At 39.5% G+C, this 27,295-nt stretch overlaps 2 protein-coding genes across 4 annotated transcripts in view; one reads left to right on the top strand and one right to left on the bottom strand.

Annotated features, from left to right (window-relative positions):
• The window catches only part of LOC124146453 (adenosine receptor A3-like), a 30,764-nt gene extending 21,627 nt beyond the window's left edge, over positions 1 to 9,137 (top strand). For both annotated transcript variants that reach the window (XM_046516742.2, XM_046516744.2), the window contains exon 2: positions 4,882 to 9,137. In XM_046516742.2, coding sequence (XP_046372698.1) covers positions 5,736 to 6,731 — 996 coding nt within the window. In that variant the 5' untranslated portion in view covers positions 4,882 to 5,735 and the 3' untranslated portion in view covers positions 6,732 to 9,137. The remainder of the gene's footprint in view (positions 1 to 4,881) is intronic.
• LOC124146452 (cilia- and flagella-associated protein 61-like) overlaps positions 1 to 27,295 on the bottom strand; it is a 96,810-nt gene that overhangs the window by 42,858 nt on the left and 26,657 nt on the right. For both annotated transcript variants that reach the window (XM_048403902.1, XM_048403903.1), the window contains exons 23-24: positions 14,263 to 14,311; positions 12,077 to 12,246 (exon numbers count right to left, since the gene is read on the bottom strand). In XM_048403902.1, coding sequence (XP_048259859.1) covers positions 12,077 to 12,246; positions 14,263 to 14,311 — 219 coding nt within the window. The remainder of the gene's footprint in view (positions 1 to 12,076; positions 12,247 to 14,262; positions 14,312 to 27,295) is intronic.

Genomic DNA, 27,295 nt, shown 5'->3' with positions numbered 1-27,295 from the left:
GCATGATTAGAAAACACATTCCGACTGTCACTTTCATAATCTGGTAAGCGACGCTTTGATAGGTCCGATGAAAGGTCGTTCTGACGTGACCCGTTATGGGATGTCCTCAGATCTTTGTTTAGCGATAACGAGAACTAAGATCTGATTTTAATGAGATTGCTTTCGAAACGAGGCTATCACAGTGAATGCATGGGACGAAGGTATTCATCATTTCAGCATGGAACCATCGTACACTGGTTAATTAAGGATGCCAGGGTCTTTACAAAGATCATGGTTAGATGAAGTGCAAGAAATTGTATGTAATCTTTACTAAGAGTGAAGAGTTAGTAATTGTACATTACAACCATTTCAAAAGAAACGCCTCATTTAATTGCACGGGGCAAATACACATCTTGGATTTTATCACTTCTTTATTCCCTGTTGTCAAATTAAAAAAAACACAATTTATTGCAGTAGGCTAGTCCTGCACCATGACCGTGGAATATATTTATTTTATGAAAAAAAAATAATCTAGAAATTCATACAAAAGCAAGTCTAGCCAGCTCAAGCTAGCTCTATTCCTGAAATCAGCATAGGGAATTTTTATATATTTTTAGAGTCAAGAAGGATAGTGTGTAATATAAGATTTCAGAGACTAAGAGTAAGTCTAGCAGTAGGCTTATTAGATTAGATGGTATTGTCTCACCAAATCAGTCACCATGTCACCCATGGGTAATGTAATAATTTGTACAAACACTTTAACAATGAAGAGTCACAAATCCAGTTAAGATGGCTGACAACACAACACTAACGAGGTAAGGGAGGGAACCATATGGACCTGTGAGGGGACAATTGCTGAAGGCAATTAACACTAAGTAGATAAATCAACACAGCTATAGACAGACTCCCAGCTACCTCCTAAAAGTCCCATATTCATTGGTCCTCCAGCCATAACCCAGTCAGTCAGAGCAGAGGTTGCTTGTGAAGGTGTACCACGGTGACCATGAACATTATTAGGGATTACATGTACAAATGAGGTGGCAACTGATACTGTAAGTAGTTGTTTGATAATAATAATAATAATAATAATAATGATGATGATGATGATGATGATGATGATGATGATAATAATACAAAAGTCTGTTTATATGGTGCTAAACTATACTATGCTTTATTGAAATTAAATGTTAATCTAACAAAGACAAACATTGTGATCTTTTGCAACAAATCAAAACTATGTTTTACTATTGGTACCGATCCTATCGAAATCATAGATTTACATAACTATCTTGGCATTAAACTACACAAAATTGATGTTTTATACAAGCAGTCAAATCTCATGTTAATCCTACTCAAGAAGTCTTATCAGAACTTTACCATGAGATTTCCTTCAATCTGCATTTGATGCAGTTGTCATCCCTATTTATATGTTGTCGATATTTGGGAATATGAGAATTTATATATAAAAAGGGTCCATCTAAAAGAAATTAAATTAGCTACTGAATTGAAAAACGCAACCCCCAACTTTATGTTGCTAGGTGAATTGGGAACCGCCTGGTATTAACGTTTATAAATGTGTTATTTCCTTTTGTCATAAGCTTGCTGCTTGATGTTAATCCTAAACCATCCAAAATACTTTACAAACGCCACGTTTACTATCCATGAAGAAGTTTAGAATATCCCATGGTTAGAGCTTATATAGAATTATAAGATAACTGCCGTCTACCATATGTATTTTAAAACCCATCGAAATGCTCCAAGCTATGGCTGGCCCCAACGTTTAAAAAATATATATATTGATTTCAATTCTACAAAATTGGAAATCCACAATTGAAACAAGCTCTAAAGAATCGGATTACAAGTACCAAAAGAATCAAGCTTCATTTGAAAAACATCTATTACTTTCAAAATCAATATTTCAGTAACTACTAACAATAGATGACCCGTTGAAACCGTTGTACATTCCCAGGGAAGACTGCCTATGCCAACTCTGTAATTCAGTTGCTGTGGGAGATGAGTTTGAATTTTTATTCAGGTGTTGGGCTTCTTTCCAACTGTGATATGATCTCTTAAACAAAAAAATATCTTCAATTTCCAAATTAGTTTCAATTTAAGACACCTTTGACCACTAACGGTGTAAGAGATCTAAAGTTTCTTTAAATTCCTTAATCATCGGTATAATACAATAAGTAGCTAAAATTAATTAGTATCTACTTATTCTATTTTCATTATACCTGTAAATGCTGCCATTTTGTATGTATTGAAAATTGTATATAATTATATCTCATGTAAAACCATGGGAGGTTTTTCGAGCAACAACTGAGAATGAGTTGGTAGGTGAGCGACATGATCTTGAAGTCCACTCATGCTCTGATAGGTAACCATTGAGACTTTTAATACAAGAGATATATTGGCAAACTTGGTGCGTTAGTTACAATACATGCAGCAGTATTTTGTATCTGCTGGAGGCGACTGATAAGCTCTTGGAAGATGTTTGGAAGCAAACTGGTGCAGTAGTCTATCCGGGACAGATAGGCATTGCATGAGTGGTGCTGTGGAATCCTAAGTCAGTAGAGGACGTGTGCTTCCAATAGTCCTGATATGGTAATATCAGCATATGCAGAGCTCATATACTTGCTTCCCCATTGACAGGTCAGGTACACACCCAGATCTTTACCAGGAAGTGGAGACTGGAATGGCCGTCTCACCAATTGACAGTGGATTGACGCTAATGTTAGGCATACAAGACATTGGACCCACTAAGATGTAGTTTAATGAATCTCGTTGGGAATTCGTCATATCATTGCAAAAATATGACATATTATTATTATAAGAATCAATGAAATTTGGGGGTTCTTAGGGTATACTGTAATATTATTTGAAATTAGAGACCCCCTGAGCTACAAAGTGTAAAGTTTTAACATACGGATTATGACAAGGACTTCCATGCTTAATTTCAAACAGGAAATAATGTTTTTCATAATTCCTCATTTATGATGTTCATTCACATGGGAAAGATGGGAAATTATATACAGTGTCAAGTCAAAGTAAAAAGGATTTTATTTACATTAGGCCCATTAACAACGGTTAAAAAAAAGCAACAAAAAAAATTCCTAATCATAAGAAATTTCTACTAAAAGCACAGTTCAATTTAAGATTCTGACTATTTTATTAGCACATGTTTCTGAATCACTATCAAACAGTGATATCAGCTGTTCGCAAAAAGGTGAGCATATCCTTCTCCACCAGTGGCACCCATCACAAACACATGCAAATGCAAGTAAATTGTTCCCCTGACAAAAGCATGGGAACATATGATACAAGTCAAGATAGGGAATTGCATTGAATATTGAAGTCATCCCTCGTGTCATACAGTCTTGTGAATAGTTTGTTTTGTCATTTTGTATCTGTATGCATAGATCTAAATATGAAACAGATGAGGCAGTCTCACTGGTCACCTATATTTCTAGTTCAGGTGGTAAATCAGTGGAAGGGAAGTAGTTATTTGACCATTATTGAACAATATCAGATCATCAATAAACCTGAAGCTTAAGTTAGACTTCTTGACCCAATTACCTTGTATGCCAATCCAAACAGAAATTCCGATTCCTATGCACAAAGAAACAGATCAACCAGAAGAGGAGCACACTTGGTGCCTACGTGGATGCCTACGTGGATGCCTACTTCTAGCCTAAATGTCCTATCCCCAAAATTTTTTTACCTCAGTATTCAGGAGGGGCAGATTATCCATAATTCCAAATTTCAAACAGACTATTCTGTATTACCCATGGTCTATTACCTATATTACCTATTTTAAAAATGTAAATATAAAATGTATACAATGTTAGTGCTCCAAAAACCTTTGCTGAAGTCAACCTACTGTTCTCAACAATGCAGCAGTGGGGCTTTATTTTGTTCCCAGTAACTTATCAGCTTTAATAAGCTTCACTAAATTACAAACCAAAATCTTACAACACCTAAAGTTTCAGCCTTAAGGATAATTTTGTATAACTTGGTTTAAGGGGGACGTTCAAGGCTCAGCTAATTGACAGTCCTACCTAATTAGATTAAAGTCACATTCAAACACAATTTTGTTTATTTGCTATATTAAACAGAGCTCCAGATAAGCTTTTGGTGTTGTGGGTATTTTACCCATGCATTTTGAAATCATTGGGTATCAGTAATTCTATCTGCGTATTCAAATTTCTGTTACCCACTAGTTTTTACACATGTGGGTATTAAGTTAAATATTTAAAAACACTATTCATCTAGTCCCTGCAAACTGGCGTCGTGTGGGTTTGAGAGCTTTATAGGACTCAAAAATACCACGATACTTCCACACGAAAGTGTGATGGCAAATGATCATGATGTAACTGTCATCGTGGAGTTTGGCAAGGTTGACGGAATGCCCGTTTATAATTTCAAAATAAGTTGCTGATATTTGATACGCTTGGATTATATTTTACTGCGTATTTCTGCATTTCTGATGCGTATTTCACGCAGATACGCAGCTTATCTGAAGCTCTGTTAAATTTTATGTGTAAATCAATCTACCGTAAGATTATTACTTTAATAAAATATCTCAGTTTCAGGCATGGCACTAATTACAATGTTTGGACCAGCAAATAACTGCTACAGGGCAGGGAGCATGACAAAAACATCAAAACTTTTCCTTTTAAAGAAACCATTCATCTTTAATATCCATTGCCAATATTACTCATTAAAACATTAATGATAAGTAATGAACAAAATCACTGACTTAACATGTACACAAACCTAAGTACAACAAATAATCTACCACATAAAGTTTATCCTCATACTCCCAATATTAACACACTGATTAGAACTAGATATTCCTTGTACCACTTTGCAAACTAAACAATGCCTGACTATGTATTTCAGAAGGACTTCAGTGATGCTTCAAGCTGGACAACTGTTCCTGATACTGCCAGAGACAAGACTCCAAACAGAGAAAAACACTGACCACACCAAACAGATATTTCACACTGGTGGCCAATATTCTTTGGTACCTCTTGTTCATCATAACAGTGAGACCAAGTGCCGCACACACAACCCCTGAGGACAAGAGCAAACACCAGCAGCATCGACACTTCCTCTGACAAGCACCAATTAGCCAAGTCACTTGAAATTGACAAGCCATCATCTGACCAAGGAAATCAACTCACTACTGGTACTTTACATAAAGGAATGTTTGCTAGCTTTAAATCCAATCAAACATATTTCTAATAGGCTCGTTAAAGATTGAAATCAATCAAAGTGAACTCATTTGTTGACAGTGAGCAATTGCTTGTTTTGATGTTGTCAATCGCTTGGCTGACTGACTGAGGGGCATACACAGTGAAGATTTCCTGTTGTTTGATTGGATGGTAGGGGATTATGACAATGAGGAGGGTGGTCTGTGGACATATAACACTGCCATGTTGATGCTTAGCGCAGATCAACTGGGAGTGTGTAGTGTACACATGTGTTAACAAATCATGGATTAGCACGTCAATTTCAGCTGTGGCGAAATTGACATTTGTCTTTCTACTTTTATGTACAAATACATGTATTAAGCACACATGGTTACATAGGCACAGATTCCTAAATTGGAAAAGGGATAGCTGTTTCTAATACTGCAATATATGTTTGTCACCACTGAAGTAGCTTTACCCTGAAAGTTTAACAAGAAGTGAAAAGTATCCTCTTTGCAGGAAATGGCTATTACAAGAAACTAATGAGTGATTAACAGCGCAATGGATGCTCAAGCAATCTTGTACATAACATTTGAGACTATAATAGGCCTCGTATCTGTAGTAGGCAATGGCCTCGTGCTTGTCGCTATCTACAAGACACCCAAGCTACAGACGACTACCAACTGTTTCATCGCTAGTTTGGCGCTGGCCGACCTTCTTGTTGGCATTGTAGTCGCGCCTTGTGCTGCCCTCAGTTTTCTCAATCTCAAAATGGACTTCTACGCATGTGTCTTCATAAACTCTGTCATAATTCTTTTTACCCAAGTGTCAATTTTTGGACTTTTAGCCGTCGCAATTGAACGCTTTGTCGCCATCAAACACCCGTTCCTGTACCAACGTGTGATGACCGTTCCCCGTGCCATCATGGCCCTCGTTGTGACATGGATTTTCGCCATCCTCGTCGGGCTGGTTCCGATGTTCGGATGGAATTTGGGACAAACTGGCTACCAGACATGCGGTTTCACATTCGTCATTGACATGAAATACATGGTGTATTTTAATTTTTTTGGATTTGTGATTACGCCCCTGATAATTGTTATGTTAATCTACATCTACATCTTCATCATCGTCAAGCGGCAGATGAGGCAGATTGCCTCTCTCGAAGTGGCAGCAGAGGGAAAGAAGAAGAACAAGAAGTTCCTGAAGGAAATCAAAGCAGCCAAGTCTCTTGCCATGGTCATCGGACTCTTCGCTGTGTGCTGGTTGCCTGTGCACATCTCTAACACCTTATCATTGATATGTGGGATGACCTGTTCGCCCCCTTACAATTTCCTGCTAGCAGCGATCGTGTTAAGTCATGCTAACTCCGTGTTAAACCCCTTCCTGTATGCCCATGGCAACTCACAGTACAAGAACGCCTTCAGGAAAATTTTCTTCTGTGGAGCCAGAACTGGTCAGTTAAATACTGATGAAAATTCAGGGATTAATTCGAACATGACCCGCGATCATGTTGAAACAAGAAATGGCGCCGTTTCGTCAACAATGGTAAAGTACTGAAAATATGATCAAACATCAAATACTGTGACTACTAAATATCAACTAAAGTCACTACAGTTGTATTTGTAGGAACTATAAGGATATTGGTGAAAGCCAGGTAAGATAAACAGAATATTTAGACCTTCCAACCTTACAAGGTACATCTCTCCCTATGACGATTCTGGGATAGAATTGGTCCCCACCAACCAATGAGACCAATTGGATCGGGCGATCAGGCTTGGTTGATAGCTTGTCATCGTATCCTGATGGTGTGGATCGTTGCTCACAATATCAACCACTGGAATGGGGAATTATTTACAGGCAGACGTCATATAGCTGGAATATTGCTGAGAGCGACGTTAAAAAACAAACAAACGAAACGAAACTACACGGTTTCCTTTTCAATTATTCATGATGTCATCTGCCCATGTTCCTCTTGTTCATTTTCAATGAATGTGCATAATATGTGACCCGGAATATCTCCACCATATTACAAACGCATAATTTCAGATAAAGCTGACCAACATGTGTATATGATAGAATGTTGCTCACAAACAGGGCAGGTCCTATGTTTGTTTTTTTGTTTGTTTGTTTGTATAGACAAGTATTTATAAATGTGTTGACACATTGTCTTTTAGTACAGTTATTTCGTTCTGAAGCAAATATGTAAAATATGTACATATTCAAAGGTATTTGTTCATTTATGACATTCATAACTGTATTGAGTTATTGTGAGGGTGTGTTAATTAGAGGCTTACAACGCAATCAGACGAGGAAATTAATCTGAAGGCATACCAGTCAATTAGTGTGCACAATATGTAGTCAGTAACAGCTTGAAGCTTGAATCTATAGGCAACGTTATAGGGAGTCATATCGACTGGGACTTGTCTAAATTGTCTGCTACAGCAATTGACATAATTTTCTCCAGTCTTCTAATCAAATTACCACTCTTTTGAATGTACGAAAAAAATTATCAATCTGGGATATAATTCTTGAAGTATTATTTCTTATTACGCCAACAAACTTAAGCTCTGATATTTTCCTGTACAGAATGAGTTCTTATTTATGATTAATATTAATGTTATTAACACAAAATGCCATTTAGAAAGTGGTCAAATGTAACAAATGTTATATTTAGGATAACACATTCTGAGTAAAGTACAGATTCTCATACTTTTGGACGGGACTCAACCCAAAAAGTATGAGAATCTGTACGTTACTAAGAGAGTGTTATCCCAAATATAACATTTGTAACATTAATGTTATTCATGAAGAAAAACATACAAAGTTCAAATTTTCTTTCTGGAAAAGAAAAGTTTGACCATTGAAAGGGGTGTAATGACTTTTAACTGGAGCAGGGGACTCTTAAACAGCATCAAGCTTCATTTAGAGGATGAGTGATTACAGTGGCAAACATTCAATTTTATTTACAGCCAACTCTTGGCTCTAGGCAGTTGCCCAGAGGTGAAAACATAGAAATAGCTCCAGCTTTTCTATATTAACTTCAACAGGAAGTTGTTCAGTATAGGTCAAGAGTTGTTAAACCTGATGAAGTAGTGATCTATAAGTTCTAGTACTTCATAGCCAGTTGTTCTACTTTTAGTCTATATTTTTATCTTTCTCCCTCCTTCTACTAGATAAAGAACTAGTCTCTGAAAAGAAACTATTTTACCAAAAAGAATTTTTTTTATTATCTTGATAAAATATAATCAAAGGGAGCCAAGAGAAGTGCTTTCATTTTCATTGAAACTGCAGTAAACCAGACTTGCCAGCTATTATAGAAGTGCATGGGCTGTTTTGGATATACAGTTGTATTTGTTTCAGGGTCTGTAAGACTGGCTATTTTGGATATACAGTTGTATTTGTTTCAGGGTCTGTAGGACAGACTCTCCTGCTCTTGACACTCATTTTTTACACAAAATTAAAAATTGATATTTTTCTATGGAGATTACTTTTACAGTTTGATTGTTCATAAATACATGTTTTGTGAGCTTGTTTTCAATAAATACATACATGCTGCACTTGACTGATATGCCATATGTAATTGTTTGACACAATCAATCTCTGAAAACAAATGAACTCATCATATTAAAAAGCGCCACCTAAGTAAATTAGAAGCGCCCAGGGCACTTATTACAGTGAATACGGTAATCAATCTTACAATTCCAAATATAATTATAATGGATTGAATGAGAGGATTAAGTCGCATACTAGAAAACAATGTGAATGTATGTCTGTTCCTTCTGTTTTTGCCATTGGTGTAATGTCTTTGACGGGTCAGTGGCGTTGTTTGACACACGGCAATGTCCACTTGTCACAACAGGATCACAGTCTGCTAACTATAACACTGTTGTACATAGCATGTCATTGGACATTCTTGGAATACTCAGTTATTTTGTTGACACAAATAAAGACTTAGATCTCGGTCTATTTCTCACTTTGTTTTCATTTATGTGTCGCCAGAGTAAAGCGAACACCATTGTTATGTTGTAAGTATAGAGCTTACAAAGAAAAAACAATGGCAATCATCATGCCCAAAAACATATCCTTGTGACAACTCCAGATGGACGAGGTCCCAAGTATCCATTGTGGTTGTGAAACTCTTTTCATGAAATGTCTACACAATCCAACTGGATTTGGTTCCAGTTTATGACATATCTGGCCAACAAACAAACTTGTTTACAATGACCTACACCTGATCAATAATCCAATCGAGACACATAATTACCCGAACATGCAATACAATTAGATATGGTTCTTTAATTACCATCTGCAGCTGCAGGTCATTGGGGGTTCAAAGTGAGACGTACGGCCATGCCTAGCAACAGCCTTGATGTAACCAACAGCCTTACAAGAGCAGACGGCCAAGTGTCTGTTAATTATTCCTTCAAACACAAAGGCTATTATAAGCATGATACAATGGTTGGCAGGTTTATTTTCGTAAGTAAATATATAGCTGGTAATCAGCTTTTATAGTCCTTCTACCCAATGTAAGATTAATTTGCTTTTCCAATGACATGACTTCGGCTGTGGTTATTATTGCATGTTCACTCGGTATGTGCATTAATTAAAGCAATCAAGGTGGGGGCGACAGTAGACATCACGACATCCGATCTGACACTGACAGGAAATCTGCATCCAATCAATGAGTAAACAGTGACATCAAACTCAGGTCCTGGATTTAATATGCCTTAGGGTGGGGGTAGCCTAGTGGTTAAAGCGTTCACTCTTTATGCCACAGAACCAGGTTCAAATCCCCACATGGGTACATTGTGTGAACCCCTTTCTGGTTCTCTCGCAGTGATGTTGCTGGAATATTCCTCCAAAGTTCTCAACCTGTTTTTATGGACTGCATTGATGGAGCTGGTTGATGAATATTTTTCAAAATAATCCGTCCCCAAGGTCCACACACTTCTGCCAATGATGCTGGAGTGCCTTGACCCTACTGGTGTTGTCCTGGTTGATGTAAAATGTCCTCCACTGCAGAAATGACGTCATCATCATTTGCATAATGCTTGCCAAACAGTTCTTTCTTCAAGAGGTGGAAATCAAACTATGCTAATTTTGACTGTGCACATGTTCACAAGTGCACTTGTAGTATTTGAGGACTCTAATTCCTAATCAGTTTTTTTGTATAATGTAATTAAATGAGTGAATTGTCCATGCAGTTTAGCCTTGATATCCTCACACAGTTGCCAAAGCAGATAAGCATAACATTGGCCATTAATCGCGTGTAGTCCACAGGACGATTCTTTGGAATCCCACAAAACCAAAGCCATCACCTTGCCAGCTGATGGAACAGACCTTGCCTCCTTCTTCAGAGGATGAGACATTGCATGTTTCCACTGCTTTCGCTGTTGTGTAGCCTCTCCTTGATGGTGGATGTACTCTACATCCTTCGTAGTTAGGCTCAGAACTCTTCAGCTACCCCTCACAAAAAAGCAGCGTACCTTTCTCACCCACCCATACCACACAACACGGTTTAGTCCAACCAAGCCTTTGTTCTCAACAGTTATAAATCAGTTTTTCGTTTGTTGCTGGTAAAAGCAAGACATGTTTTTCAACCCACAAACCACTATAGATGACAGTGTGCAACCTGGCAGGAGGTAGGGAAAATAGTTATGACGATAAACCTGATGCTTAACACCAAGGGCTTTTATCTGGTGAGTTGGAGAACAGACTGAGGAACAACCTCCATTAGGTTCAGAGACACAATTAGTAACATGTGTTACTAGTGGAGTCTATGGGATTGTACAAGCTGAATGGTCTTGGGCTCATGCACCTCTAGACTGAAGGTCAGGGGTGTACACAAAGTTTCAGAGACACAATTAGTAACATGTGTTACTAGTGGAGTCTATGGGATTGTACAAGCTGAATGGTCTTGGGCTCATGCACCTCTAGACTGAAGGTCAGGGGTGTACACAAAGTTTCAGAGACACAATTAGTAACATGTGTTACTAGTGGAGTGTATGGGATTGTACAAGCTGAATGGTCTTGGGCTCATGCACCTCTAGACTGAGGGTCAGGGGTGTACACAAAGTTTCAGAGAGACAATGAGTAACTAGTGGAGTGTATGGGATTGTACAAGCTGAATGGTCTTGGGCTCATGCACTCTAGACGGAAGGTCAGGGGTGTACACAAAGTTACTTGCATTTTGTGGTGTAGAAGCCTATTCAGCTTGTAAATCATGAATTAATTTCGGTGAAATGTCAATCTTGTGACTTTTATCAGACCATCAGTTTGGTAACTCAAAGAGCAAACTGGTTCAACAGCCTTCATAGTTAATGCTAGTCTGCTAGCCCATGACTACCAACTTGTGCTGAGGACCCGTAAAATTCCAATGATGGTAGTCCTCATTTGACTTTAAATTTGCTACAAATTGTGTCTGAATGAAACTTACGTAAACATTTTTGTCTTGTTCAAGCAGGACTTCCTACAAACTCAGGGGACTACTGAAACAAGGTCTTCTGGACTAGTCTTGACAAAAAATGTATTTCTAAGGCTGGGTCCATAGGTCATAGACATTTTCCCCCTTAAAATCACACATGAAGCTGACAGACCAAGGTCACATCTGGGATTCTAACCCATGATCAGCAGATGATCCTGGCATGAATAAGGGCCATAACTCTGCAAGCAGTTGTAATACTTTTGACTACTGGGCCACTAACAAAGCTGGTTTAGGAATCTCTGGAATGATAGCGGTGTAGGAATCTACATTGAAACGTCACTATATGCAATAAACCAGAAGTTGTTATCCATAAAGTTGTACGTTTTTCTTAACTTCCAAATCCATTAGTCAGAGAAAAGTGGTGCATGGACGCCATGCTAACCATGATACAGTATAATAGGAATGTTTCAAAACTTACCGCAATACCAACTTCTTTAGAGTTGAAGTTAGCATGTGTCCACTGGTCGGCATGGTAACGGCGCTGATACTTGGTGATGGTGCCAGCACCTCTGATGGCGACATCATTGGTGTGGAAGGAGGCGTCAATCACCAGCTTACCATCATATACCAGACAAGCATCGTTGATAGCTGCAGGAGAGGACACAAGGTCATCTTACAAATGGATAAAACTCAAAAGGTCAAAATTGAATCATCCTCGATCATCCAGGGTCTTATATCTTCATTCTAATATAATAACTACCCTGGACCCATTCCCTACAATAGCTTCATTTTGAGCCCATTTTAAGATGCAAAAAAAAACATAAGGGGGATGGAGATGGGGACGTCCCAAATGAATGGGTCCAGGGTAGTCCATCATAACAGAATGAAGATATATTACCCATATACAGCCCATATACCGGTACCATATGCCCATAAGGGTTGAACGATCTTGCGTAATAACTTTCTGATATTTGTACATGTGCATTTTCGCAATTCTCAATTCTGATTCATTAACTGGACCTATGTGACATCACAGTGCTTCATTGTCAAGAAAGTGTAAGATGAATTGATTACCTTATCATTATCTGAACAATAGGCTGCTTCATTTCACTTTTTTTTCTTCATTTTCTCTTAAAATGTCAATGTGTAAAATATAGAATAACCTAATCGAAACTCAGAATTACGGTTTATCTGTCCCTCATGAATGAAAGCTGAAATAAGTCCCTGACCAAAGGCTCGGGTTTAACACCATTCACTCACTCGTGACAGATAATCAGTAATTCCTTGTAGCTCGTTGGTTATTCTCTAAATGTTAAGCTGTTAATCGCGAATGGACATTTATTATTTCTTGGTTCACAGAATTGTTTGGTGTAAAATCTTGGTCAGTAGGTGGGGATTTTTAATCTTAAACAACAGGTGAGAGGTTTTTTATCACATAGGAATGGATCTAACATGGAAAAAAAACAGAAACAATATTTCCCCAACCATCAAACAATGGACTGAATGTGCCAGCTTGGAGCTCTAAAGCTTGATAGGATACCTTACCATCAACATAACACTAAAACAGCATACAACTGCATGTACTTAAGTGCTTGACTCCCCATGTTAACATTAAGCCCTGGTGGTGTTGATGAGAGAATAGCATGTGGACATCCACCGGGCTGACATCAGTGCATAAACTGGTGAAACATGGGCAATAACCAGTGAATGGGACTGGTACTTCTTCCCATCAGGACATGCCACACGGCTGCAGCGTAATGAAATATACGTGATAGTGACATGTGATTCTGTCAAACTAGCCTAGGATAACATCAAGTAAAATGTTCTTGGAAGTGTGATCATATTTCTTGGAATGCTGTTGAGACTGACAAGACATTTGACACACCAGCTGAATGATAAAATGAATTTCAATGCTGCTGAAGCTGTCTTAGTGGCGGTCGGGTAGCCTAGTGGTTAAAGCGTTTGCTTGCCACGCTGAAAACCCGGGTTCGATTCCCAACATGGGTACAATGTGTGAAGCCCATTTCTGGTGTCCCCCGCCGTGATATTGCTGGAATATTGCTAAAAGCGGCGTAAAATCAAACTCAACAACAACTATCTTAGTGCTACAACTGTCTTAAGTCTATGTGAAAGTATATGAGTTACAAAAGTCATAGCACTACGGTTGCTTTGTGAAACGGGGCCCTGAATGATAACATCAACTCGAGTGCAGCCGAGAAGTGAAATAACAGATGCTATTGACCTGACAAGGATTGAATTAACAAGGATGATGCACATTGATTATGCAACTTGTTCTTATGGATTATTTTTTAAGTAAATAACCTCACACTGTCCACCCTAATTACTCAGTTTTACAATTTGCGTCAAACACTGCACACAACAACAGTGCGCTCACAGCTGCACAGCCAACAGCTTGCACTAACGTGCTTAAGAAAACACGACCATGTTAATGTTTCATTATTGATATCATATTTCACCAAGTCCATTTATCTCACAAATTACATTTGGTAAATTTATTTGTGAGCATACATTTCCAAGTGATGTGATGGGGAAGTTCAATAACAAACATATCGCTGTGACACAGCACTGGCAAAACACAGTTAATGATATCCAGCTCTTCTAAATTTACTTCAACCATTTTGTATGATTACATCTACGACTCACCTTTGAAGGAATCAAAATCAACACTTTTGATGAAAAAGGGGAAAAGTGCCTGAAATTAAAATGAAAATATGAAAACATGAATTAAAAAATAATACTGTTCAAACATTGAATATCAATTTGATGATAAATAACCATTACTATCACATATGTGTTTTTTAAATTAATAAACAATATTTATTTAAATTTCATAATATTCACAAATTGAATAAATTAAATTCATGATATCTGAAACATATTATTATTTGTAGACATCTATTAATCAAATTAGCAATATCAAAAATATTTTTATTTTATTTATCATAAACATTTGATAAAATCACAAGTTCAAGATAGCAATAAAAAAATTATTAATAAGAATTCCCCCTTCTGCAATAACCTATCGCTCACACATAAACATGGTTATCATCGAATTTGTTTTAGGCAACATTTTTTCATTTAACAGATTTGGAGTGAAGGAACCCAAACACAAGAATAATGCATCAAAAAACATGTTGCAATATCAAAAATAGATTAATTGATATCAACAACTTTTGTGTGTTAGTTGTTGTAGGTGGGTGTCAGCAATACTCGAGCTATACATGGCAGCATGTAAATAATCAAGACTGGACTAGGTAAACCTCAGTGGCTGATGGCAAGAGAACTGATCCAAGGGACATGATGCCATACCCTAAGTCAAACAAGAGTTTGCCACTTACGTGGCTATAGCCCCCGCCCCTGTTGCAGAATTTATGACGTAACTAAATCTAAACAAACCCTAACCTTTTTTAACCGGGGTGGAACTTGTCATGGAAATTGTAAAAAAAAGAAGAGTTGGGAACCTAAGTCCATCTTGTTGCCATGGAAACGTAAAAAATTAAAATTTCTAAAATTTCTAAATAGCAAAAGGCACCAGTTCAGCATGTACCTGACAAACCTGCAAAGTTTGATGAAAAAGTATTGAACGGTTTCACAGCCTGATCATCGTATCCATTTCCGTTGACCTGTATGTCAAGTTTAGGTCACTGGAAACCAATACTATCTTAGAAACCCCATTGTGTACTGTGTCAATGAGGAGGTTTATGTCATTGCTGTACCAAACATTCAGGTGAGATAGAAATACAATAAAAATAATCATGGAATATATTAAGAATATTTTTTGAGCATGTGTGTCATACTGATTTTACAAAACAAGTGTCGGAATTCTAGCTCTTGCTTGGGAAATACACAAATTCTTCCACAAGTTTTGTAAAACCAGTATGACACACAAGGCAAGCATAATTTCTTTATTACCCATTATTTCTTAATCCGTTTGAGCTCCCTTTCAGAAGAATGCTTTGATCGTGATCGTGACCACCATCTTAGAATTGTTTGTTTGTTATTTAACGCCGCACTCAGCCATATTCCAGGACCGACAGTCCAGTGATTGATATCATGAGCATCGATCCACGCAATTGGGATTGATGACATGCATCAACCAAGTCAGCAAGCCTGACCACCTGATCCCGCTAGTCGCCTCTTACGAAAAACATAGTCGCCTTTTACAGCAAGCATGGGTTGCTGAAGAGCTATTCTACCCTGGCTCTTCACAAGAAAACCACAGTTGTTGAATGACATTAAAAATCTTCAACTATGCCATTGTTTCTAGTATGATGTCATTCCGACCTTACGTCACAATATGATTGGAATGTTGTCAACAATGCTGTCTGGCCGACGTAAACAATACACTGGCAAATGTGAAGTCATATTTGCAAAAGTGCAAATACAACTTTTATGAACTCAGTTATTTCTTAACATATGGGTAATAAAACATAATGTAATATTTTGTACAATGATACGAACATTGCTGTGAGGGAGTGTAATTGGAACAGTATCTAAACTGCCACCTTGTTGACACCCACAAGCATAGATGCTGATCCTGACACACCTAGGGGACGCAACTGTGTACAGTGAATTGTAGTGTCTTAGAATACTGGGCCACCAGTGCCCCGTGCCAGGCACAGTTTTCTGTTAATTAATAAATACCAAAGTAATTTCAAATCTGACATAGGCCTACAATCTTAAACTGTCAAGAGCTTCAGAACATTTTAGACCGCCTCCGTGGTCTAGTGGTAGAGTGTCCGCCTGGAGAGCGGAAGCTCCGGAGTTCGATCCCCGGCCGCGTCATACCAAAAGACGTTAAAAGATGGTACTTGTTGTTACCCTGTCTGGCGCTCGGCATTAAGGGGCTAAAACAAGGACTGGTCGGCTCGGAGTCAGTATACTGTGTCTGAGTGGTGTAGTCATGTTAAACTGCAGCATGCTATCTCAGAGAGCTAGCACTAATAATCGGCAGCAGTCCGGACTAGTACAAGCAGCCACACAAACACACACACGTACATGCACGTCGCTATATAAGTGCAATAATCTTGGACGCGACGTTAAACCCAATTTCCCCTCACCTCACCTCAGAACATTTTAATAACATCTACGGTAAGAAGCATAAGTCCATAACATTTCTGTCTTCATTGAGAAACTGTTCAATGGAGCATTTGAACATTACATCACAGAAATAATCCCAATTATTGACAACAATGGAATCAATTACTGCCCGGGTGATGTGTGTGAGTGACAGCTATGTCAACACTGGGTGTCAGTTTGCTTGACATGACTGTTGAATACACCGTCCCTCTGTGCAGCTTCAGCCCCACGCCACGTCAATATACACCAATCAATCACAAAGAAGCCCAGTCATACCATCTCCTGAAGCTGTGGATTAGTCCTCACAAATATTTATAGAGAAACACTTATGACCACTAAAAAGCAACATCACGAGTTGGAGTGAATGTTTGTTTGTCCTGCGGAACTCACGACACGAATTCACTTACAGCTGGACTATATCGTTGCATCTGACTGATGTAGGGCTGTTACAATTCACTCGTATATTCGGTGAATTGAACCGTATCCCTTCATGAATTGAATCTGTTATTCGTGGACACAAGAATCGAATATTTACCGGAAAAAATAACACTCTTATATATTTAATTTGATAGTAATGTGGTCACTAGTCATTGTCACATTTTAGCAGATACTTGTACCTGGATAAGTGCAGAATATAAATGTATAATATAATAATAATCATTAACACTGTCAACATGGTCAAACCATATCAGAAAATATATTATTAATAACTAAATTTGACCATTGGTCATCTCTAGCTCATTACTCTACGCGATGTAAACATATTAGCTGGCAGTCGGCAGCCATGAAAGCCTTCCCAGGCTGAAATGCCTCAGAAAACAGGTAACCTGGTAGTGGTATGTGATAATGAATGGCGACAGATCACTAATATAGTTTTAGCAATTCAATGACTGTTTGTTGTCAATGCTAGCCATGGTCACTCTGGCGCAGGTATCCACGTGCCTTTGTGTAGTCACCATGTTGGAACTATATTTTCAATCTCTTGAATATATTTAGGAGTGAGTGAGTCAGTGAGTATAGTTTTACGTTGCTTTTAGCAATGTTCCAGCAATATCATGGCGGAGGACACAAGAAATGGGTTTCACAGATTGTACCCATGTGGGGAATAATACCCAGGCTTTAACCACACCCAATATATACTCAACAACAAAAGTTCCTGTGACACCAATATTTTAGTGTATTTTTCAAACAAGTACAGTTTGGTTTTCAATATTCTAGAACATGTATGGAATCAAGTCACAAAAACGCAACTGCTACAGAAAAGCATGCATTCCATGCAAAAGTTGACTTTTATGCAAGCCCCATGCATTTCACTACCCAAGAATGGGTATAAAAACATGTGCGTTAACGGGATTTCATATGCATTGTTTAGCATCGTGCTGATAACAACCACTCAGAAAAACAACAAAATTACGCAGTTATTCAACATTCCGAAATGCCACGCCTGTCCGAAAATCAGCATCTGCGAGCCATTGGTATGTTTGAAGCAGGATCGAGTCAGCGTGATGTTGCAAGACAATTTAACGTCCACAGAAACACCATTTGGTGTTTATGGCAACATTGGCAACAGACGAATGCAGTCAGAGACCATCCTCGAAGTGGCAGGCCACGTGTAACCAATAATCGACAAGACAACTGGATTCGATTCAATTCCAGCCAGCAACAGTGACTGCAAGAAGCATCCCTGGACTTGGAGGAATATCTTCACAAACCGTACGTCGTTGCCTCAGAAGTGCAGGGATTGTCGCTAGAAGACCCGCCAGACGTTCAATATTGACGGGAAACCACCGTCAAGAACGTCTACAGTGGTGCAGACAGCGTCTACGCTGGACAGCAATGCAGTGGGGACAAGTTCTATTCACTGACGAGTCTCGTTTTCACCTCAGCCTCAGCGATGGACTGAATCATTGTGTCATGGAAAAAGATCGGTTCGGGGGCGGCAGCATTAGGGTATGGGTGGGATTACAGCAAGACAGAGGACCCGTTTGATAGTGGTAGAGGGAAATCTCAATGGACAGTACTACCACGACGAGATCATCGGCCCTGTTGTTCTACCATTTTGTGTCGTCATGGCCCAGGCCTCACCTTTCACATGACAATGCCGGGCCTCATATTGATCAACTTGTTCAGGATTCTCTTCAACAAAACAACATGAATGTCATCCCTGGCCGGCTCACTCCCCTGATCTCTCACCAATCAAGCACATGTGGGATGAGATGGATCGGCGCCTTCGACGTTAACCATGTGTTCCACAGACACTCCAGGAACTTCGAAACATGCTCCAGCAGATATGGACAGATATCCCACAAGACTTCGAGCGACGCCTGGTCCATTCCATGAGATGAAGATGTGTTGCTTGCATCGCAACCAGAGGTGGACACACACACTACTGAATTGTAAATTGACATTTTGGCAAGTTCATGTTTTTTATAAAATCACGCATTTTCTGAAGTCAGTATGGCAAATTAAACCATTTGAACACTTACAGGAGTCTTTTATCTGTTGCAAACCGAAATTGTTTCAGATTTGGTAAAAACATAACTTTGCATTAAATCTTATTCAATGTCACAGGAACTTTTGTTGTTCAGTATATTGAGGATAAAAACTTCTAAATAAGTAAATATAAGACGAACGAAAATTAAAAACAGATGAACAATTCATGTGTAAAACATTAATGTGCAACCACGAGCATGTGAGGTGGATTGTCCCATTTCCTACATTTACAGCCAAGTTTCCTTGTGAGATATACCCACCCCTACCACGATCCTGCAAAGTCTAATTGTGAAAATGCTGATGTTGTCAAAGAGATTATTTTGTCAAGCAAATTCTATTTGGAATGACTTACAAAGCTGATAATGCGAAAGAGTCTTCAAGTTTGTCAAGTTGACTGCTTTTTTACGCAGTTTATTTTTATACCATGGAGATGCCGCTCAATGTTAGAATATAAGACAGCTACACGAGAAATCGCAAAGAACATTAAAGAAGGAAGTGTGGTTTATTTCACGATAAAACATTGTTCCATCATGACATCATTTCTGGAGATTCGATCATGCACTTGCAACTTGAGGTCCTCGTATATTGGACAACATTTTTTTTTAAAGGGGTGTGCCTAGTGAGTTGTTCCCCACAGATGTAGCTGGGCAACGCAGATAAATGTGACGGCCGAACGATCGCATCCAAAAGTGGGCGAGATATGACAATCGGTATTGGGTGAACAAGTACAGGTAATCAACATGAGGATTAAGTAAGGATAGGATATATGGATGCACCCTTCATGGTTTATTCTCCCTGCAGTGTTTTATTGTACGATAAACAACGACCATCAGTCATCTACTTCTTAAATAAAATAAGACAATAACAGCTGTTATTTACTGACTTAAATCCATCAAAAATTAATTTTGTCAAATGGAAACTTTTATACCCATCCCCACTGCCATAATGAAGGACTTAAGATTATATTCAACATCAGTCTTTGTAAATAGACCCTTGTTCCAAAAATATTGATGAAAATGCATTACGCAATGTTGAAAAATATTTGTAAAGCTTGCAGCTAAGTAAAGGGCTGCATCTGCCATAATGGTTCTGTTTCATGGATAGATTATTCAGTCTGTGAATAAAACATGATTGGCAATGTCAACATGCGTCAAAACACTTGTCTGTGATTGTGCATGTAGGTGTGTGGGTTTTTCATGTTCAAAAGCTCTTGAGCTATTAACATTATTAACATGATCAATAAGAAATAACGACATCCCAGTCCAGTTGTTTATATTTTCACACCTGGAAATGATGTGAGAGTGATCGACCAAAGTTGTATATTCACATGGTCCTCCATCTTCCTGAGGCAAGCGCGTCCACTAGCCTTTTTATCAAAATGTTGCTTCCACTAGGCTTTAATACAGGCAAGCGGACACGCTTGCCTCAGGAAGATGTACAATCTCATTAAAATCAGATCTTAGTTCTCGCTATCGCTAAACAAAGATCTGAGGACATTCCATTAAGGGTCACGTCAGAATGACCTTTCATCCAACCAATCAGAGCATCGCTTACCAGATCATGAAAGTGACAGTCGGAATGTGTTTTCTAATCATGCAACCACGAAATATTTAACACGGGGTATTCCAAACGACAGTTACGGGTTTTATGATTGTATCCATACAATCTAGGCCATCTATAAGAAATTCCAAAATGTTCTTTTTATCAGTTTTAATTTTTTTAATCTAGAATACGTCAAAATATATTTCGAAGTGTAGTCGGCAGTTTGAAAATAGTGTCGTAAAGCTCAAGAAAGCTGCCTTCTGATTGGCTAATGTCGATTTCTTGTCCGTCATTTCATTGGTCGGTCAAACTTCGCGAAAGGTTGTTCTGACGTGACCCGTAATGGGATGTCCTCAGATCTTTGTTTAGCGGTAGCGAAAACTAAGATCTGATTTTAATGAGATTGTACATCTTCCTGAGGCAAGCGTGTCCGCTTGCCTGTATTAAAGCCTAGTGGAAGCAACATTTTGATTTTTGATTTTAATGAGATTAGAAGATATAGAAACTTGGCTTTGATACAGGCTAGTGGACATGCTTGCCTAAAGAAGATGTAGAAACTAGGCTTTGATATAGGCTAGTGGACACGCTTGCCCTGGGAAGATGTAGAAACTAGGCTTTGATATTGGCTTGTGGTCACGCTTGCCTCAGGAAGATGTAGAAACTAGGCTTTGATACAGGCTAGTGGTCACGCTTGCCCCGGGAAGATGTAGAAACTAGGCTTTGATATAGGCTTGTGGTCATCCTTGCCCTGGGAAGATGTAGAAACTAGGCTTTGATATAGGCTAGTGGTCATCCTTGCCCTGGGAAGATGTAGAAACTAGGCTTTGATATTGGCTTGTGGTCACGCTTGCCCCGGGAAGATGTAGAAACTAGGCTTTGATATAGGCTTGTGGTCACGCTTGCCCCAGAAAGATGTAGAAACTAGGCTCTGATACAGGCTAGTGGACACGCTTGCCCCGGGAAGATGTAGAAACTAGGCTTTGATATAGGCTTGTGGTCACGCTTGCCTCGGGAAGATGCAGAAACTATACTTTGATACAGGCTAGCGGTCACGCTTGCCTCGGGAAGATGTAGAAACTAGGCTTTGATATAGGCTAGTGGTCACACTTGCCTCGGGAAGGTGCAGAAACTAGGCTTTGATACAGGCTAGTGGACACGCTTGCCTCAGGAAGATGCAGAAACTAGGCTTTGATACAGGCTAGTGGTCACACTTGCCTAGGGAAGAAGATGTTTCTCAAACGCCCTACTTTCCAAAACATATGGCCACCCGAAATTTTTAAAGTTCAACTGCGTTCACCAATAAGTCTTCAATATAAGTATGCAACTTTAGCCACTAGTCCGAAGCCAAAGTCTAGAAACATTTTGTTCAGTCTAGTAACTTCAGCTCAAAACACTCTACACAGGAACATTAAAATCTAATGAAAATGATGCAAAAAGCTATTTCGTGGACAGTAGAGACAAATGTTTTAGGCACAGATTTCACTACCCTTAGCTACTCAGAGCTGAAACATAGTTCTGAGAATTGATTAATTGACAAAATGGCAGGGATCACCCAATGGGACCCCACCTAATACCTGGGCCCGGGATCATGAAACGACAGTCTTAGACTTAGACTTAGCTAAGATTTTGCTGAGACCGTTTCAAGATCTAGTCTAAGACCGAATCTTAGCTAAGCAAAAAACTTAAAAACTTAAGACAAAATTCATGCTTAGCAAAATTTGAGCTAAGACCACTTTCATGATCCCGGGGCCTGGTTTCTAGAGGTCATCAACATTAATATTACAGTTATCATGTGCTCATGCTGCCTAGTGCATCACTGTTACCATGGTAACAAGGATTATTAGAAAAACAAACAAACAAAATGCAAAATTGCAAATGTAATTAAAGGACATGACACAAGCAGTATTCTCATGGGACGCCATGATCTATATTAATCATTTTCCCCAGAAACAGTTTACCTTCTCAGCAAAAGTAACATGTTGTCCAGGAAGCGTAAATAACCCTGATCAAATCAATAGGATGACTATACCAAGTTGTGATTGGATAATACAGTCTATGCTGCATATCCGATAGGCTAGGCGTTGATCCAATCACAATATATCCAATAGTGTTAACCAACCCACACATACATTAGGGAAACGATGTGAAGATTAAATAACCATGATGCTGATGGCAACACTTGTTCACTATGGATCCACTGATTTACATCAACACGGATGTGAAATGGTGACAGGAAGCATCACAGCATATGAGAGAAACATTGGCAGGACAATCAATCCAATTAATCATTTCAGGTGATCTTCCTTGTTCCAACATCAGCCAAACAATGATAGCTTTTGGTTTGGAAGGAGGCAATAAAACTACCTTGGGGGGTCATGATAGAAAAAACAATCAAAAGCTCTCCCCATGTCATGAACGTTTCATCTACCTAAATGATTTTGTGCTTCATCTACCAATATACAACTACTTCACTACACATATGATCACCACTTCATCTACCCACATGATCACCACTTCATCTACCCATGTGATCACCACTTCATCTACCCATGTGACCACTACTTCATCTACCCATATACAACTACTTCATCTACCAATGTGATCACCACTTCATCTACCCATGTGATCACCACTTCATCTACCCATGTGACCACTACTTCATCTACCCATATACAACTACTTCATCTACCAATGTGATCACCACTTCATCTACCCATGTGATCACCACTTCATCTACCCATGTGATCACTACTTCATCTACCAATGTGATCACCACTTCATCTACCCATATACAACTACTTCATCTACCCATGTGATCACCACTTCATCTACCCATGTGACCACTACTTCATCTACCCATATGATCACTACTTCCACTACCCATGTGACCACTGCTTCATCTACCCATATGATCACTACTTCCACTACCCATGTGACCACTACTTCATCTACCTATGTGATCACCACTTCATCTACCCATGTGACCACTACTTCATCTACCCATATGATCACTACTTCTACTACCCATGTGACCACTGCTTCATCTACCCATATGATCACTACTTCCACTACCCATGTGGCCACTACTTCATCTACCCATGTGATCACTACTTCATCTACCAATGTGATCACCACTTCATCTACCCATGTGACCACTACTTCATCTACCCATGTGACCACTACTTCATCTACCCATATACAACTACTTCATCTACCCATGTGATCACCACTTCATCTACCCATGTGACCACTACTTCATCTACCCATATGATCACTACTTCCACTACCCATGTGACCACTGCTTCATCTACCCATATGATCACTACTTCCACTACCCATGTGGCCACTACTTCATCTACCCATGTGACCACTACTTCATCTACCCATGTGACCACTACTTCATCTACCCATGTGGCCACTGCTTCATCTACCCATATGATCACCACTTCATCTACCCATGTGGCCACTACTTCATCTACCCATATACAACTACTTCATCTACCCATTTGATCACCACTTCATCTACCCATGTGACCACTACTTCATCTACCCATATACAACTACTTCATCTACCCATTTGATCACCACTTCATCTACCAATGTGTCCACTACTTCATCTACCCATATGCTCACTACTTCCACTACCCATGTGACCACTGCTTCATCTACCCATATGATCACTACTTCCACTACCCATGTGGCCACTACTTCATCTACCCATTTGATCACCACTTCATCTACCCATGTGACCACTACTTCATCTACCCACATGACCACTACTTCATCTACCCATGTGGCCACTACTTCATCTACCCATTTGATCACCACTTCATCTACCCATGTGACCACTACTTCATCTACCCACATGACCACTACTTCATCTACCCATGTGACCACTACTTCATCTACCCATGTGACCACTACTTCATCTACCCATATACAACTACTTCATCTACCCATTTGATCACCACTTCATCTACCAATGTGATCACCACTTCATCTACCCATATGATCACTACTTCACTACCCATATACAACTACTTCCTCTACCCATGTGACCACTACTTCATCTACCCATATGATCACCACTTCCACTACCCATGTGGCCACCACTTCATCTACCCATGTGACCACTACTTCATCTACCCATATACAACTACTTCATCTACCCATGTGATCACTACTTCATCTACCCATGTGACCACTACTTCATCTACCCATGTGACCACTTCTTCATCTACCCATATGATCACCACTTCATCTACCCATGTGGCCACCACTTCATCTACCCATGTGACCACTACTTCATCTACCCATATGATCACCACTTCATCTACCCATGTGGCCACCACTTCATCTACCCATGTGACCACTACTTCATCTACCCATATACAACTACTTCATCTACCCATGTGATCACCACTTCATCTACCCATGTGATCACCACTTCATCTACCCATATGATCACTACTTCCACTACCCATGTGACCACTGCTTCATCTACCCATATGATCACTACTTCCACTACGCATGTGGCCACTACTTCATCTACCCATGTGATCACTACTTCATCTACCCATGTGATCACCACTTCATCTACCCATGTGACCACTACTTCATCTACCCATATGATCACTACTTCCACTACCCATGTGGCCACTACTTCATCTACCCATGTGACCACTACTTCATCTACCCATGTGACCACTACTTCATCTACCCATGTGGCCACTGCTTCATCTACCCATATGATCACCACTTCATCTACCCATGTGGCCACTACTTCATCTACCCATATACAACTACTTCATCTACCAATGTGATCACCACTTCATCTACCCATGTGACCACTACTTCATCTACCCATATGATCACTACTTCCACTACCCATGTGGCCACTACTTCATCTACCCATGTGACCACTACTTCATCTACCCATGTGACCACTACTTCATCTACCCATGTGGCCACTGCTTCATCTACCCATATACAACTACTTCATCTACCCATATACAACTACTTCATCTACCCATTTGATCACCACTTCATCTACCAATGTGTCCACTACTTCATCTACCCATATGATCACCACTTCATCTACCCATGTGACCACTACTTCATCTACCCATATACAACTACTTCATCTACCCATTTGATCACCACTTCATCTACCAATGTGTCCACTACTTCATCTACCCATATGATCACCACTTCATCTACCCATGTGGCCACTACTTCATCTACCCATAAACAACTACTTCATCTACCCATTTGATCACCACTTCATCTACCCATGTGACCACTACTTCATCTACCCATATACAACTACTTCATCTACCCATATACAACTACTTCATCTACCCATTTGATCACCACTTCATCTACCAATGTGTCCACTACTTCATCTACCCATATGATCACCACTTCATCTACCCATGTGACCACTACTTCATCTACCCATATACAACTACTTCATCTACCCATTTGATCACCACTTCATCTACCAATGTGTCCACTACTTCATCTACCCATATGATCACTACTTCCACTACCCATGTGACCACTGCTTCATCTACCCATATGATCACTACTTCCACTACCCATGTGGCCACTACTTCATCTACCCATTTGATCACCACTTCATCTACCCATGTGACCACTACTTCATCTACCCACATGACCACTACTTCATCTACCCATGTGGCCACTACTTCATCTACCCATTTGATCACCACTTCATCTACCCATGTGACCACTACTTCATCTACCCACATGACCACTACTTCATCTACCCATGTGACCACTACTTCATCTACCCATGTGACCACTACTTCATCTACCCATATACAACTACTTCATCTACCCATTTGATCACCACTTCATCTACCCATGTGATCACCACTTCATCTACCAATATGATCACTACTTCACTACCCATATACAACTACTTCCTCTACCCATGTGACCACTACTTCATCTACCCATATGATCACCACTTCATCTACCCATGTGACCACTACTTCATCTACCCATATACAACTACTTCATCTACCCATGTGATCACCACTTCATCTACCCATGTGACCACTACTTCATCTACCCATATGATCACTACTTCCACTACCCATGTGACCACTACTTCATCTACCCATGAGACCACTACTTCCACTACCCATGTGATCACCACTTCATCTACCCATGTGGCCACCACTTCATCTACCCATGTGACCACTGCTTCATCTACCCATGTGATCACTACTTCATCTACCAATGTGATCACCACTTCATCTACCCATGTGATCACTACTTCATCTACCCATGTGATCACCACTTCATCTACCCATGTGACCACTACTTCATCTACCCATGAGACCACTACTTCCACTACCCATGTGATCACCACTTCATCTACCCATGTGGCCACCACTTCATCTACCCATGTGACCACTGCTTCATCTACCCATGTGACCACTACTTCATCTACCCATGTGATCACCACTTCATCTACCCATGTGACCACTACTTCATCTACCCATATGATCACTACTTCCACTACCCATGT

The sequence above is a fragment of the Haliotis rufescens genome, unplaced genomic scaffold (assembly GCF_023055435.1).
Source record: "Haliotis rufescens isolate VD_foot unplaced genomic scaffold, xgHalRufe1.0.p SCAF_3, whole genome shotgun sequence".
Taxonomy (NCBI): Eukaryota; Metazoa; Mollusca; class Gastropoda; order Lepetellida; family Haliotidae; genus Haliotis; species Haliotis rufescens.
The sequence above is the reverse complement of the archived record's forward strand: the minus strand, read 5'-3'. Positions and strand labels throughout refer to the sequence as shown.